The sequence below is a fragment of the Pipra filicauda genome, unplaced genomic scaffold (assembly GCF_003945595.2).
Source record: "Pipra filicauda isolate LSUMZ 115617 unplaced genomic scaffold, ASM394559v2 scaffold5_size6683894_pilon, whole genome shotgun sequence".
NCBI lineage: Eukaryota > Metazoa > Chordata > Aves > Passeriformes > Pipridae > Pipra > Pipra filicauda.
Genome location: NW_024104754.1, coordinates 3013452 through 3030696, shown reverse-complemented (window position 1 = coordinate 3030696; position 17245 = coordinate 3013452). Strand labels below are relative to the sequence as shown.

General features: G+C 45.1%; 2 protein-coding genes across 2 annotated transcripts in view; both read left to right on the top strand.

Moving 5' to 3' along the window:
• Positions 1–984: 984 nt before the first annotated feature.
• Positions 985–10133, top strand: CHRNA1 (cholinergic receptor nicotinic alpha 1 subunit). The gene is made up of 9 exons (XM_027733649.2): positions 985–1024; positions 2889–3034; positions 3197–3241; positions 3681–3790; positions 4032–4227; positions 4835–5072; positions 6201–6424; positions 7725–7964; positions 9892–10133. Exons 1-9 carry the CDS (start codon positions 985–987, stop codon positions 10021–10023), a joined length of 1371 nt encoding a protein of 456 aa, XP_027589450.1. The 3' UTR covers positions 10024–10133.
• Positions 10134–16252: 6119 nt separating this feature from the next.
• The window catches only part of WIPF1 (WAS/WASL interacting protein family member 1), a 52572-nt gene continuing 51579 nt past the window's right edge, over positions 16253–17245 (top strand). The window contains exon 1 of the mRNA XM_027733696.2: positions 16253–16381. The gene's annotated coding sequence lies outside the window, so the exon portion shown is untranslated. The remainder of the gene's footprint in view (positions 16382–17245) is intronic.

Sequence of the window (17245 nt, the reverse complement as noted above, 5' to 3'; positions counted from 1 at the left end):
TATCTCTCTCAAGATTTTGTTCCTGAGTGATATTGGTGAGCTCAGAGTAGACAGTCATATATATATGAGATAGATAGATAGATAGATAGACAGACAATTCTTCATAGTTTCTTATTTTTGTTAGCCTGAATAACTGATTGTTATTACCAAACACACCGCTTTTCACTGCTTTTCCAGGTGATTTATGGCAATAAAGAGCAAGCACTTGAATGCCCTACAGGAATCCACTGGATCTGCCTGCTGTCAAAACCACCAGCCGTGTTCCTACCGTTTGACTTTATGAGTTCAGTAAGTATATGGATGGTGGGAGAGAGGGTGTCCCTCTTGCTTCAGGTTACTAAAGTTAGTTAACAGCTTTCAAGGTGGGGACTCTACTAGGTACCTTCTGAAAATTCCAGTAGATTCAAGGAGATGGATCTCTCTTCAATGTATTTGTTCACTTCTTTGAAGATTTCCCATCTGTCTGTAAAGCCAAGTGAGCAGCCTCAACCCAGCATGTCGTCTATATGCTGTTGAGGGTGTATCAGAAATAAATGACTGTGATCTGTTTTCTCTCAGAGAAACAAAATCCTAAATCTGGCAAGTTGCTCTGTTCAAAAGGGTGACACACAACTTTGGGTCTTCAGCTCAGAAAGTTTCTGAGATCTCACTGAGATGTTCAGTTACTTACAGATAATTCTTCCTTAGCTTCATTTGTGGATTTATTTGTTTATTAAGTCACAGATCACATTGCCACTTAGAAAAAATGACCTTTGTAAACTGCAGAAGATATTTGTCTGGTGAAACACACTGTGCTCCCATTTCCAACCCGGTGGTGCAGTGGCCCTCAGCTGTCATTCCCAAAACAGGTGCTGTAAATCAATACCCTGGTAGTTATATTTTGGCAGCACCCTGGCAGGAGGCAGCACAGCCCTCCTCTGAACAGACCTTAAAGGTGCTTTGTGCGTACCTTCATCTGTATGACTGCAGCAAGAGGGAGCTGGGATGATGAAGGTCCACCACATACTCCTCCTTATCTCTGCAGGTAAAGGTGTTCCAGCCTTGAAAGGGGTCATCTCCTTCCTGAATGTGTGGGACCAGGGCTTTGCATATACATCAGGATGAGTGAATATGTGTTCTGGGAGCAGCCTGTCCAACTGATAAAGTTTTATGAACACACCAAATAATTTAAAGGAGAGCTTTGGAGTGCATTAGCAGTTCGGATATTTCTAATTTCAGGCACCAGATATTTTGAATTGAGATTATAGGTTTAATTGTTTTTCTGGTTTTGCATTTAATTGCTCCCATCTACCCTAGTGCTACATGTATTTCAAAACATATGAAAGGATCTGTTTAGCACAGCTTGGAATATAAAAAGTTTTTACAAGAAATTTCATTATGTTGTGGAATGACTGATAAAGAGGTCAAATTGATTTGCAGCTGCATGTGTTGTACCGAGATAATTCTTTTTAAGCTGTCCTTTAAAAAAATAACTATTTTGTGATCCTAAAAATTTTTTACCGAATTCAAGCAGTATACTAAATTCCTACCGAGGCACACCAGAAGGGGGCAATTTTAATTGGATTAATGAAGCATAGCAAAGAGTTTGAATTAGATGTGATGTTGTGATCATAACTTAAAAATTGAAAGATGACTCCCACCACCATAGCCCAGCCTTTCTGGCAGGGGAAAAAAGCAGTGCCTGTCTGTGACAGGCTTTTCTCATTGGCATCCAAGTATTTTAATATAATCTCATGGCAGGACAAGGCCAAGACAGAATCCTTGGAAATCTCAGCTATATAAAAGCTGATGAAAAGTCAGTTAGGAAACAAGGGGAAATCTTGGCTTAGGTTGGAGTCAGCACTAAAATTCTTATTGACTTAATGGTCCAGGATTCAACTGAGAGGGGGAGGCAAGGGTGGGATCTGCCAGAAATGCTTGCAGCAAGGATCAACTGTTCTGTTCCCTCTCACTACGTTTAGGAGGGGATACATACAAAAACATCCCCAAGCAGCCCTTCCCTTTGCTTTACTCCCCTGTAGCAGTGAAGCAGCTACAAGCTGAGTATATCATGTACCTGCGTGTTCTGCCACAGGGCCTCTCGAAATGGGGTCCGTCTGTTTTTCTGTGCCCTTGCTCCTCGGGAGGGCAATGCCATGCACAGATACTATGAGGGTTCCATTGGAACAGAACTGCTCCCTGCCATTTTCACTTGTGACGTTTTTCTTACAAGGGCTCTTTGACACAGCACTGCCAAGTCACACTGAGCAGCCTGTGGGCAGAGCTGTCTACAGACAGGTTGAGACCTCCCGTGAGGAGAAAGAAATAGAGCCCACATAGTGAATGGTTTTTCTTCTCTCACCACCTGCACAACCTGAGCAACTCCCACGGGGAGAGGAGCTCTTGTTCTGCTCAGATTGCAGATGCAAGGAATCTGGGTGGTGATTTCATCTCAATGACTGATGTGTTGGCCCTCTCCTTTAATGTTACTGTCACAGGCAAGTCTGTGGAATTGAAGGTGGAGAAGCCAACATTAGAAATCCCTGATATTGTGTATTCTCTCTGCTTAACTGTCCACAATTATTGCATGTTAGCACAGTTGCAGGCTGGAAAATCCTGGAGGAGATTTCTAATGCTCAGTCTGATGTCCACAATCCTGGCTATTTGGTTTTGTTCATCTCCTGGTTGGAGGCTGTTGTTGCCTCCAACCCCTAAGCTGTACCCAAATCAGATAGGCAGTTACCCCCACTGATGGCATTTGCAGTGCACATAGTGCATGTCTGAAATGAGGAGTCCCCCCCAGCAGCAGCTTGGTGTTGTCAGGATTTCCTCCATGCCCACCTCAGTGTGACGGTGCTGTAGCCTGTCCCCTGCCCCGTCTCACTGGTGCCACCCCTGCTGTTCTGCAGCTGGGCTGGCCCTGTGCTACGAACACGAGACTCGCCTTGTTGAGGACTTGTTCAGGGACTACAACAAGGTGGTGCGCCCAGTGGAGGACCATCGGGACGCCGTCGTCGTCACCGTCGGGCTGCAGCTCATCCAGCTGATTAGCGTGGTACGGTATGAATGTGTGGTACATGTTGATCAGCTGGCGTATGTGACAGTGCCAAAGTGGGTTTTCTTTCTAAGGAAACAATTTTTCTCCTTTAATTCTGTTTGCTGTTACTGCCTTCTTTTTTTTTTTATTTTCTTCCTTCTTTTCTTTCTTTTTTTTAAGGATGAAGTAAATCAGATTGTGACAACCAATGTACGCCTGAAACAGGTAACTCTAAATATTCTCAACCATTTCATCTAATTCAAATAAACACACTGGACACAGCCGGGAATTAATTACTCTGCCATACTTTCAGGGGCAATTTGGACAGGTGGGGTCAGCTAGCAAAGCATCTCTTCTTTCTAGGGTCTCAATAATAAAATGCTCTGGACACTAAGAGTCTTAAGAAAAACGTTTTGCACTGTATTTCAAATAGTAGACTTCTAATATATTTATCTTATTTACTTTTTGGGTTTTGGGGTTTTTTTAATAAGTTTCTTAAACCAAAATTTAAATTAATGAAAAAATGAGCTGGGGGTTCCACTCCCATATATTTATGCTTACCTGCATATCCCGAAGCAAGGGAGGTGTTGTTTCTAGGAAGTACTAAAACTACCCCCAGAAGTGCTAGAAGAGGTTTTCAGGGACTGAAATCTTCCCTCTTTAGCAATGGATAGACGTCAACCTCAAGTGGAATCCAGATGACTATGGTGGCGTGAAAAAAATCCGCATCCCTTCGGACGATATCTGGCGGCCAGACCTTGTTCTTTACAACAAGTAAGGAGTGCCAGCTGCCTGGGGAAGGAGGGTGGGAGGGGGAGCTCTGTCCCATGGCCCCACTTTGGTGGGGCAGTTTTCCCATAACATCTGATCCAGTGGGTAGTATTTCTCAGAGCAAGCTTCTCCAGGAGAAGGGGCAATGGCACTGGGGACCAGCTGACCCACAGGCAGAAATCCTTTTGTGACCATGTCAATTATGCTGCCCATATTGCTGTTAATGTCCTTGTTCCTTTTGCAGCGCAGATGGTGATTTTGCCATTGTAAAATACACCAAAGTCCTTCTGGAGCACACAGGTCTGATCACCTGGACACCACCAGCTATTTTTAAGAGTTACTGTGAAATTATAGTCACTCACTTCCCATTTGACGAGCAGAACTGCAGTATGAAGTTGGGAACTTGGACATATGATGGGACAATGGTTGTTATTAACCCGGTAAGCAAGGAGTTTGTAATTGGGAAAAGCAGTAAAGACCTGAGTATGTTTTTAGGGAAATCTCAGATTTAGAATGGAATATGATCTCGTTTTAACTGGAAAAACAAGCAGGCACTACCTGTAAAATAGAAAAGCCCTTTTTGTAGATCCAGGACAATATTTCCTGGTTTGGCTTCTAAAATTCTGCACACGTATAATTCCTGGGCCCTAACAGTCTCCTACCTGTCTATCCTCCGTCAGCTTCACACTGCTCCTTATGGTGCTGCCTGTCCTGCCTCTGTTTGTTTCCTTGGGGTTTTTGGGGGGCTGCATTTTCTCCACTCATGACTTTCCATTGCCAAGGACTCTTTCTTTCCCTGGCCCCTCAGGTACACCTCCTATTTGTAATACTTATTCAGTCTACTGTCCTTAACTGTAAAATATTGACTTGAATGCTGGGTAGAGGCTGATATTCTAAGGCAAAATAACACAGACAAGAGCGGTTTGCTCACAAAAAGTCATGAAGTGCCTGAGTTATTTGGAATCCGGTTCCTGAGCCAAATGTGCCAAGTTTTGATTTGGTTCAGAACATCTGGTATTAAGAATTTGTTTGGGATTTTGCTGCCAGGAGAGTGATCGTCCAGATCTGAGTAATTTCATGGAGAGTGGGGAGTGGGTGATGAAGGATTACCGTGGCTGGAAGCACTGGGTTTACTATGCTTGCTGTCCTGATACCCCTTACCTGGACATCACCTACCACTTCCTCATGCAACGCCTGCCTCTCTACTTCATCGTGAATGTCATCATCCCCTGCCTGCTCTTCTCCTTTTTAACAGGGTTAGTTTTTTACCTACCCACGGATTCAGGTACGTAAATTTATTCATTCTACTGCCACAGAAATTGCTCTTCTAACAAATTCCTGAGAAATTCATAGTATTTGAAATCGCTAGCCAACCTCAAGGCTAGTGCACACAAAAACTGGACATTTCCACTGAAAGTAATGGCTCTAAATATTCTGCAAAGAAAGGATAAGTGCCAAAAGCTGAAACTATTCATAGAAATAATTTGAGGTGCTTTCTCACAGAAATTGCTGATTAACTATCCAGTTAACTTCTGCAAACCAAAGATTTAGCTGGTTAATTTTTATATTTTGTCATAGATAGGTAGTCAGGGTGTTAGTACATCATGCAGTAAGTGAGCACACAAGGGTGACTGAGGCCCTTCTGCATCATGTTAGAGCAGAGAGCTTGTTATCTTCTCACACACATTACCTTGTCTGACACAGAGAGTAATCCTGGCCTATTCTGGCCTCTTTTGTCACTGCTGAGCAGCTTGTGCTCCCTGCAACCATTTCCTCTGCTTCATTCCTTTTGCCTTTTGTCAACTTTTCACAGTGCTTGATTTTAGTAAGTCCCTTCTTATGAAATAGCTGATTTTTTTTTTCTTCAGTGGAATACTTTCTAGAAAGTTGAACTGGATAAAAAAATGTGTGAATAATGTTTTATGGTTCATTTTTGACACCCTACATACATTCTGGGAGATCTCAAATAGCAACTGACCTCTGGTGTCATATGTGATTTTTTGTCTGCTCTCTCAGCCCAGAGCCAGAGAGTAATGCAAGCAAACTCCCAGGAGGCTGTGGAGCAAGTGCTAATTAGGTGCATATACTGCAGTGTTGGAAATACACAGCCCTGGCAAGTAATGAAATGCTCTTGGCAAGTAAACTTTCCATATCTCTCACCCACACTTCAGCCCAGCCCTACCTGGTAATTCCCACCTTTGTGCTGGAGTTGATGCTCTGTTAGGCTCTGAGGTTTGTCCAGCCTAGTTACCATTTTGGATGCCAGCAGAGACCATAGCACTCCAAATGCACACCTGTATTTTTGTGAACAGCTATCATCCACATCCTGGATCTTAAATAAATACTTTCTGTACCAGATGATAGGAGCAGCAAAGGTATTATCTTTTTTTTGTTTGTTTTGTTTTCGTGGCAGGTGAGAAAATGACTCTCAGCATCTCTGTCCTGCTGTCTTTGACTGTGTTCCTTCTGGTCATTGTGGAGTTGATCCCTTCCACCTCCAGTGCAGTGCCTCTGATAGGCAAATACATGTTGTTTACAATGGTGTTTGTCATCGCTTCAATCATCATCACGGTCATTGTCATCAACACCCACCACCGCTCCCCAAGCACTCACACCATGCCACACTGGGTCAGGAAGGTGAGCTCTATGGCTTTGCACGTTTGCTGGTTTCCACTGAACACTCCATATATTATTGGCAGGCTTTCTAATAAAAGTCAACAAGAATTGGGGAAGTAAATGCATCATGTTAAATGTCTCTAGGCACAAGAGCTGGTGTTTACTACTTAGCTGTGCATAAAGTCAGCAAGACTACTAAAGTGCTCCTGTAAGTAACACAATTGTCCCCTGGGGTAGAGTCTTGCAGGGAACAGATAAGACAAAACATGGGCAGCTGAAGGTACAGGGAAAAGAAAATGTCCATCTGGACTCATATTACATTTCCTGGTCTAATTCTCCATCTGACTGCAAGACACTGCTGCCTGCCAGTGGCCAAGTCCCTGGCCTGTGTGAGTGCAGAGCACAAAGGCCATTAGGAATACCTGAGTTCAGCATCCTGTTTTGCAAAAGACAGTTTAGCAAAAGCTAAACAATCTTCTCTGTACTTTTCCAGTATACAGCTGCTCTGCAGCCCTTGGGAAGAGAGGACATCCTTGCACAGGAGTCTAAATGGTAACCACGAGATGCAGAAAAAATTGGTTGTCTGTCATTACAAGTTCTTTTCCAGGGAAACAGTACCAAAAATTATCTGATCCATTCAGTAATTCTTGCCACTCTGAAGTTTGCCTGTGTTCATACTAAACCACGAAATGGAAGGAGATTGTTCTGTGTATCTCTAATTATATAAGGCTACAGCTTATATAAGATCCTTTTGCAGACTTATAATCCCTGCAGAAGTAAAATTTCAACAGGCAAACAGAGTATGTGCTTAACATCGCTCTGGCAGCAAGCCTCTGTCACTCCAAAGGAATTTATTGTAAGCCTTATATGCATGTATATCAAACATTTGTAATAGGAAAGTCAAATGTAAGTAGCCAAAAGAGGTTCTTTGTAGTCTATTCTTCAAGTCAGATTTGTAAGTAATATGTTTCAAATTAGATGAGATGAACAAAGCTCTGCCAGCTCATGCTAGCTGAGGGTCTGTTCCAGAGCATTGCTTCCCACTTCATGTGTGGATGTTGGGTGTATGGCAGGGGGAAATGTTTTAAAGAAATGGTGTGGCAGGCCTGCGGGTGACTCCCTCTGCCCCAGTTCAGGAGGCTGACAAAAGCACCAGTGAAACTGAGGCGTGGGCTGTGACATACTCCGAGAGGGAATCTGTAGCAGATCCAGCACGGGAAGCGATCTGGGAGCGGAGAGACTTGTCTTTGTTCAGCACACAGCTGCATCTGTAACACAGCCCCACAGACCAGAAACTGTCATCTTCCCTCTTTGTTTTCAGATCTTTATTGACACGATCCCAAACGTCATGTTTTTCTCTACAATGAAACGACCATCCAGGGATAAACAAGACAGAAATATTTTTGCAGAAGATATTGATATTTCTGACATTTCTGGGAAGTCAGGCTCTGTGCCTGTCAACTTCTACTCCCCGCTTACCAAAAATCCAGATGTGAAAAATGCTATAGAGGGAATCAAATACATTGCGGAAACGATGAAATCAGACCAAGAAGCCAGTAATGTAAGGCATTTTTTGTGCATGATTCATTTCTAGCTTTCAAATTGCTACATCTTACTTTTTTGGCAAAATATCCCTGCCTTACGAAAACACTTCAAGCCCTGATTTGGCTTTAGCAGTGGACAGTCTTCTCCCCTTGATACAGTCAAAAAGGAGAGACAGATAATTGTCACAGATGGTAACTGAATATTGGCCCCCCAAAATAAGAGGAAGGAAAAAAGTGTCAGTACTAAGGTTTTCTAAATGTGGTATGTGAAACCATAGACATGGAGTGTCTGTGAGCAGGAAAGCAGTTTCAAGAACTGCAAGCAAGTTCCAAAACACATTCCTCCCGTCTCCCACTCGAGCATCTTTCCTCTGTGGTAAGCAAGATCCTATTGCTTTTGAAAAACCAGGAAGCAAGCCAAACTCCAAAAGACTAGTAGTTTTACCTGAGAAGTGTTAAATGTAACTTAGAAATGATAATTCCAATTTTGAAAAGGTTTTGTTTTATTCCTGACTGTTACAAGTAGTCCCTCCAAATGAAGCACGTCATGAGCTACTCTGATTACTGACTTTTTCCACATTGCAAGCCAAAGGAAGGATAAAAGCATATAGAGTCACACATGGCAGTGTTCCCCAGGAAAATCTAGTTCTGCCTCCTTCTAGCACATTTGACACAATTAACCCCTCATTTATTTCAGTTTTCACAGCTCACACAGCTTTTGCAGAGGTAATTCAGTCTTGGTACTTCACCCTTCTAAACGGTCACAGTCCTTTCCTGTTGGGCTGCAGGCTAGCCTGAAGACAGGGAGAGTTCTCTGAGAAAATAATTTGGCCCATGCTGTTGAAAAGGAGGCACTTCCTTCCCAGGGACAGGATTTACACCACGGTGTTTGTTCCTGTGACCAAATTCCTGGAGCATGTGGAATGACTCTGGCTGTAGTCTCACATTCCCCATGACTCCTATGCCCCTCTGCAGATAAAGTGTTATTCTCAGCAGGGCTGGCGTGGCTTCAGCATCCCTGGGCTTCCCTTTCTCCTAGGCTTACAAGGAGGATCTTCAGGTTACCAGCAAGTGCCCCCTTTGGAAGTGGAGCCCAGCTGCTTGTGCTGATATCACTTCCAGGGGGTTTCAAAAGTCAAGTTCCCCAAATGAACTGAAAGCTATGGCTTCTGAAGGCTGTTGCTTCATTGTATTCACTTATGAATCACCTCAAGCCAGTACTCATCATCAGTATCCTCTAGATAATTACAACAGCCTCTTGTGGGACAACCAAGGCAAAAGTAGAAGGTGCTTTAGGCCAGCACGTGTCACTGCTTAAAGCAGAGTTACAGGGTGGAAATCCTGAGCCCTGCTGTACTTCATGCCTCACACTCTGCTCAGCCTTACCATTCTGGGTTCCCAGCAAAGGCATGCAGTGAAAAGGCAGTCACAGAGCAAGTGGTTCACAGTGTGCCACAACTGGAAAAAAGACTAAGGGGAGCTACCAAGAAGGTTTTACAAGACCTTAGAGTATATACTAGGCATGGAAAGCAGGGATTAGAGTTAAATTAATGGAAATTGCCTAGATATCCCACAAGAAGGAAAACACAATGGAAAAACCGAAGTCAGTTGGGTCAAAATAAAGTTTTTGCTTTCAACAGTTTAAACTCTGTTTCAAAAGCAACCATTGGCCTAAAAATTAAGCTTTTCAACATTTTTTAAAATTAAATTGGTCAGAAAATTGACAGGGTTTCTGGTCAGTTTAGTGTTGAAACTTCTATTTCTAGGTTGCTTAGGCTTTCTTAACCACTGACCTGCTTTTGAGAAGAAAATGAGTATTTTTTGCATAACAATAATGGAACTTATAGAAGAGCCTTACCATTGTTCAAGACAGCACATTAAAAGAATGCCCATAATAAACATGGCTCTGCAGAGGTTTTACCATCTCCTTTGTTTCTTTCCCAGGCTGCAGAAGAATGGAAGTTTGTTGCGATGGTGCTTGATCATCTTCTCCTTGGCATATTTATGCTAGTTTGTTTTATAGGAACATTAGCTGTATTTGCTGGTCGACTTATTGAATTAAATCAGCAAGGATGAATGTGAGCTGGAAACTATTTGTTACTCTGAACATCTGAAAGCATCATAACTATCAAAATCTGGGCAGCCTCTGAAAGTTTCACTGCTGGGAAAGAGCAGGGACAATAAAACGTAAGGCTCCATACTTAGCACTTTTGAGCTGCTGCTCATTGCCAAAAAGAAACACTTATATCACTGGTAAACTTGAATGGCTGTCAGCCAGGTTTTGATCCATTTTACCATTTATTAAAAATGTTAATGTATTAATAAGACTGTCTGACTTTGTAAGCAACAGATACAATTCCAGTGAAGTCAATAGCAGTGTAATAAGCTTTAGCTGAGCTGTAAATCTGTATCCAACTTTAGCATTCAAGCTGGTTTCATTATCTGCTCTGTGGCTTCTGTATTGGCAGGGTCACAAATTACTCCTCTCATAACACTACATGTAACCATCAGAAATATCTCAAACTCCATGCTTAAACACTTGCTTTTCATGCACAAATCTGAACTGACTGACTGTCATACATGACTCTACCTGTAGAAACTCTTGCTGCAGCAAAGAGGAGAGACTTACTTATTCCTTACTGGGGGAAGGATCCAACCTATTCCTAGGATAATCTCCATATTAAACCTACTTTGCTCTTGGAAGGTTGGTTTCCACTCTTCATTTTGAGTGATGAGTAATGTGGGGGCACCTTCGAACTTGGGTGTGTTTGCCTTAACACAATTCTCTCTGTTTCCTGAAAACTATCCCCTGCTCTACTGAAATAAATCGTGAGCATTAAAGTCAGACACAGCATCACACAGATCATTCCTCGGAAGGTGTGGATCTTAGCTGTACTTATATACGACAAAAATGACAGGACACTTCTTCCGAGCAACACAAATAATTACCCAAACTTTATTCAAAAGTTGAGCAGCAGCTCACTCTGGTGGCTAAAGCAAAGTAGTGCTGCTTTTGGCCAAAGACAGCTGGGGTTAGTACGCAAGAAGCCTCTGTGTATTTCAATAATACGGTGTGGCAATACTAGCAGTGCTGCCTATTTTCCTCAAAAATAAATAAAGAGAGGTGGGGCAACTGCGACAAGTTACTCATCATTCCCAGCTGGTTGTCCAAGCCAAGAGGACTACTTTGCTAACAGCTGTAAATAATTTGCTGCGAGTTTAATACATTAATTTGTATTATATTAATACTCTACAGGAATGTGTCATTCCTGCAGAGAACAGGCATTTGAAACACTGTAGGGAAAATTAGGCACTTGTGCAACTCCCATCATTGCGTAGTGTTTGCTGGAAAATGTTTTGGAGAGATGCAGTCCTAAGAAAACAGTTTGTCTGAGGCAATTGATCACTTGTAGCACTCTGCTCAGCTCTTCTGGTTTAAAGGATGGTAATTTTTGCCTCCCTGGATGATCATTAACCCTGTAAACGATTGCCGAAGATGTATGCTGGGTGAAACCTCTGCTGACAGAGGGAGTGTTTGCTGCAGCTCGGGTTATCTTCAGTGCGACTTCCCAGCTCTCAGCCCTCGTGGGGAGTCACGTAGGTCCCTGCTCACGATGAGCTAAGCTGCAGCACAATGGTGCCTGGAATTTAATTTGGGAGCCTGTGAGTGGCACTAAAATTGACAGAACAATCCTCTTAGAGCAGCATGTGGTTGAATCTTAGCATTAAAAATAAGCATCAAGTAATAAGATTCATGGTGAGCATCCACAGTATCTTTATTCAGCTTCCCCAAGTCAGATCTGGGTCTTGGCCTCCCGATTCCCCTTATGTGTGTGCCAGGATGCGTGCATGCACACGTGTACCTGCCTGCTTGCTTCTCCAGCTCTCTTCATACAGTTATCTACCAATGTTTTCCTTCCACTTCCTCAGAAAAAGTTTTGAAATTATTTATTCAAAAATTTTCATTTGTGATGGCTTGATTTGTCTTATAGGCATAGCAAATCTTCTGCCTTCCTATCACTCTGAGTCTTGAGGAACTACTTGTGTCTCAAAAGATGTGACACCAGGCAAAAATAAATGTTAATAACTTCTCTTCTTAGGTTGCAGATTCTGGGCATTGTACTCTGACTCTCCAAACAGAAGGTTCTCCAAGCATCAATAAGCACGCTTTTTCTTTTTCTTTTTTTTTTTGCTGTGCTTTGAATACTCAGACTGTACCAGCCTCTATTTTGTTCCTAAATCATCTTTGTGATACATTTCTCTTGCAAACCACTTGCTTTCCACTAACATCCTCTGTTATGAGTATCCATCTACTGAAAGAGTACCCTTATCTACATGCAGACTATTTCTTCTCAACTACTACTGTCCTTTTAACATGTCAGGACCTGCTAAAATAGTAGCTTTGGATGTTTTAAATGTTCTGTTATGGTCACAGATAATTTGCTGTCAATTCATAAGTATATGTTGTCTAACGATTTCTCATTTACTGTGGTCTCTCCCTGCACTAAACTCTCCTCTCTCCTGCATAGGTAGAACCAGCAGCCCCAGGGAGAGATGACCCTGGTAATACTCATGCAACCCACACAGGTATCTCTGTTGCACATTTCAGCTCTGAGCTTTAACTAACAATTCTCATGATAAGCAAAACAAGAAGCAGGCCTCACACACTCATTGTTAAATTTTTCTAGCAAATATAAAAAGTAATGACATGCAAACACCATGGTGCTGAAGTAAGCAGATCTCATTTAAATGAAGGTAGACCAGTGGCCTCTGGGTGAGAAGGTGTTGCTTTTATAGTGATAGTACCCTAAGCAGTTAACTAGTCTCTCTTTTCACTGCCGTCTTCTTGCTACAAAAGCTGCTTTTGTTTAATATGAACTTGTTGATAACACCCTATTTATGTCCTTAATAGAATAGCTCCCTGGAACATCTCCATCTTTTTCAGTCTGATTCTCTTTCCAATTTTTAATCCATGTGACAGTTAACTTTCCCCTTCCCATCCCTTTAGCTGACCTTCAGCTACTCTCTACTGTGTCATGGATATGCAGCTCTCGGAGATGCAGTCACCCTCAAATCTCTTTCCCCTTTGGCACTTTGCTCTTCAAGACACCTGACCCTTCTGAGGGGGTTATTTGAGTTTTTAAAGTCCATTACCTTGTACCAGGTCCAAGGGAGCAGTTTCACCTCTACGTGAGTCTGTAATCAGAACAGGCTGCTGCTCTCCATTGTCATCAGACAGCTAAGCTGAACCCAATGTTCTCATTCTGTCTATCCAGCCAGTAGGATCTTGGCTTTGTAAAATGTAGTTGAGCTGATCAAGAGAGAGAACAGAAAAATGACACTCACTGAACTCCAAATGCTTGATTATGAGCTTATGTGTGCCAGGTGTGATCATTCACCTGCCACTAGTGCTTGGGTCCTGCAGCCTCCTTCAGTTTGAGCTTTTAAAAAGTCAGGTTATTTTTTCAGGCAATTGTAAGATAACTTAAGTACTCATTTTTTGCTCCAGGATATAAGTTGCTGCCAACCTCCTTGCTGTGGTCATCTCTCCAGAGATGTGTGAAAGCAGTGTGAGTTTCATCAGCATGCTGACCCAGCAGTTCTGTTTCCACAGCTGAAGCAAACCACGGCAGGTAGGGACAGCGGGACAAGAGAGAGTACGTGTAACACAGGACCCACAAAGTGCATGAACACTATGCTGCTAGTGGAGAAAGGGAGCACATTACCTCCCTGAAAGGTTTGTTTTCTGGTATGATGGCATGCAAGATGCCACCTTTAAAGTCACTGATAGCTTAGCACATCAGAAATGTTTTTGACTTTGGACGCTTTTAGAAGGTTGTTCTCTTTGAACCCAGGCACAAGACCTCACGTTTTCATATATTTACTAGTGCTAGACAAAGTCTAGCACAGCCTCCAGGCCGCTAGGCATGCTCCTGGGTATAAATTTTCTCCCTCTCTCTTTCTCTTAAAAATTGTGAAACCCATACAAAGTCTCCTAAGCTTCTCTCAGCTGAATGTTGCACAGACACTGACTTCTAACAAAACTCTGAAGTACTTTCTCTCTTTCTGAAAGTCAAGTCCCAACCATAGAAAGGGCAATCATGCATTGCTTTGCTAAAGATTATCTAAAATAAATGTACTTCGTTCCCTGATAAAGTATAAAAGACTGACACAGCTACGGAAAACAACCAACCTGCAGGCAAGCATTTCCATGCTCACTGCAAGAGCCCTGCTGAGTCCCCCTGGCTGTAGACGGATTGTCTACAGCAAGGACAGAACAATTTCATTGTTACCATGGGACAGGCCAGCCTGACCAGTAGGCAAGAGTCCAAAGGAGTTCGTAGGCTACTGCAGCACAGTGATGATGGGCCACTCAGTGGACTCCCCATAAAGGGACAACCGTTTCCTAGCAAGAGGTGTCACCATTTCCTGTCATCTCAGCACAGATTTCCCATTGCAGCACATCTTCCCAACTTCTAACAGCCAAGAGATCTGTATCAGTGTTTGCTTCTTATCCCATACGGAGCCTGGAATAAACACATCACATAGTATTTCCCCAGTATGTAGACAAGAGGAAGCTGTTTGCCTCTACATGACTGTTCAGCTAACCAATGACCCAAATGCTGTATGCTGTGTTTGGGAACCTCATGTGGATTTGTGACCCTCTTTAGAGAGCTTTGGGACTGTAAAAGCAGTAAACAGACTACCTGCAGTTTTACTATTTGTGAGCACCATAATTTTTGCTTACAAGCTAATCTACTTTGTGTGTATGGGTCAGAAAAGGGTAGACATAAAAAATTGTACCAGTTTTTGTGTCCGTCTTGGAATACTCCAACCATGCAATGACACAAAAACAGAGAAATGACCTATATAAAAGCCTGGTAAGGTTTCCAACCTTACACTGATGGCTGATCAGTAACGCCATTGCTCTTATGACAGCATGTCTCACCATAATGCTGTGCCTTTAGGCAACTGCTCATCTCCTGATGAAAACATGAAAGTAAGTTGCAGCAGGTTAGCTTAGCACACAGGTTACTCAGTCTTTGACCTTGCTGGGACATGTTGCTACAAGTGAATGAAGTGCGTATTTAAGTTTTTCAGGACACCTGTCCCTAACATTCATATAGTTTAGATAACAGTGTTATGTGGCTGCTGGACTGCACCATGTCTATGCATGGAGTAAACAAAAAACATCCCAACACCTCCAAAATGTAAAATCCTACAGAGACAAAAACATGTGAGATCAATGTGTTGGCTCAAATAGACACTAAGCACACAGCTCTTGCCCTTCAATGCTTGCTCCTATATGCACAAGCTACTCCATTACATATACTTTGGGCATTTTTCCATTCAAAACTTCAGTGCTGGACCTAAAAAGATTAACAGAAATTTTGCTTCTAGAAAACTTAGTCAAGCTGAGAAGGAAAAGCTGAGCAGATTCTATTGGTTGTCTGGCAAAGTAATCTCTGTGTGAGTTAATTGAGGAATGAAGCACAAATATCTTCTGGGGCATCACGTAGAGAGGGGTAATTGACCTTCCCACACCTCGGTACACTGCAAACCTTAACAGGGAAAAAGCAAGTACCTCTTTCCCACTGTTTTATTACGTTTCTACTCCGCTCTGTATGTCTGCCTGCTGCCTTTCCATTCCCCAGGCTCCACTACCCCTTCCCTGCTGGCTGCCATCAAGGCCATCGGAGGCTGGTAGGGAAAACGAGGCGTGTGGAGAGCTCTGTGGCCGAGTGGGGCAGCGTGAGCAGGGGTGAGAGGAGCCCCCTGCCCAGCCTGCGGGCGGGCGGGCGGCTGTCCCGTAGCAGAGCAGGGGCTGGGGCTGTCCCTGCGGAGCAGGAGAGCCCAGCACATCTCTGCCCTCCGGCGCTCCCCGACAAGGGGGCAGCGGCGGCCAAGAGGGCACGGAATGCAGAGCTGCCCCTGCGGGTGAGGCCATCCATGACTGGGGAACCGGTGAGGGTCTGAACGGGATGAGTCCCCGGAAGAGCTCCCAAAGTCACGGTTCAGGCCGTCGGCACTTGGGATCCTGGACCCATCTCCCTGTAACGGGGCTACCTCTGTAACTCTGACCGATGTGATCTGCCCCCGGGCACAGGAGGACCGCGGGTGCGGGCGGGGGCACGGCCACCACCAGATTCCCGCGCTGCCCGGGAAAGACCACCCCGCGGGAGCCTCAGCGTGCCGAGGGGCACAGCCCCGGGGGCGGGGGACGGGGGACTGGGGGCGGGCACCCACCCGCGGCGGCCCGGCCCGGCCCGGCCCGGGGCATGTGCGGCGGCGCGGGAGAGGCGCCCCAGAGCCGCGGCGCCGCTTCCTGCCGCTATAAATAGCCGCCCGGCCCAACATGTCCCGGCCGCCGCAGCGGCTGCAGCGCCGGCGGGACTCGCCGTCCCCTCCCGCCGCCTCGCCCGCACGGAGCGCGGTAAGGGGGCGCGGGGCTGGGGGGCCCGGCGGGGCTCCGCTGCCCAGAGCCGGCGGGGCGGGGGGGGGTCTCTGGGGCGGGCGGGGCCCCGGCGGCCGCCGCGCTCGGGCAGCTCGGCTCCCCCGGCCCCGCGGGACCAGCGCCCTCCGGGTACAAGGGTCGGGAGCCGAGTCTCGCTTCGTGCCTGTCTGCTCTTTCTCTTTTCTTCCAGACTGCTCTGTCTTGGGCTGGACGCGTTCCTCCTACCTCCCGAAGCCGTGCTGGCAGGCTGGGATCCCTCCCTGCTTCCCCTCGCTTCCCCCGGGGTTGGGTGCGTGCCCGCGGTGCGGGCGGCGGTGGCCTCCGGGCGCAGCCCCCGGCCCCTCCTGGCAGCTCGGACCGTGCCTCTGCCCGGGCAGAGGAGGTGGCTCGTGGCATCCTTGGCCATCCCTGCTGCGGTACAGCCACGGCTGTGGAATTCCGGCTGGCATGGCAGGGTGGGAAGAGCCACACTGGGGCTGTGGCACACGCTGGAACCTTAGCATACACCGCTGCCCGCACGTGTGGCATCCACGCAGGGCATGATTTTATTTGGTCACATACTCACGCAGGTGTTTGTGTGGCAGCCTTTCTCTCTCAAGTGCTTTCGTCTGCAGCGAATGTTGAGGTGGACCTTGTAGGTTGGCTTTCTGGTAGAGTCAACAAAGCAGGTCTCTGCCCTCCGAGCTGGCTCCTGGGGGCTTGTGAAAGGAATCAGTTTTGGCAACAGCAAATAGTCTTCAAGTTTTACCTTGTCTTCCCCTTTGTTTGCTTCTGCTACTCTAATGGTTGTGCTTCAATTTCTAACTAACAGCTCCTGCAGAGCAGGACCGTATGCCTCCTGGG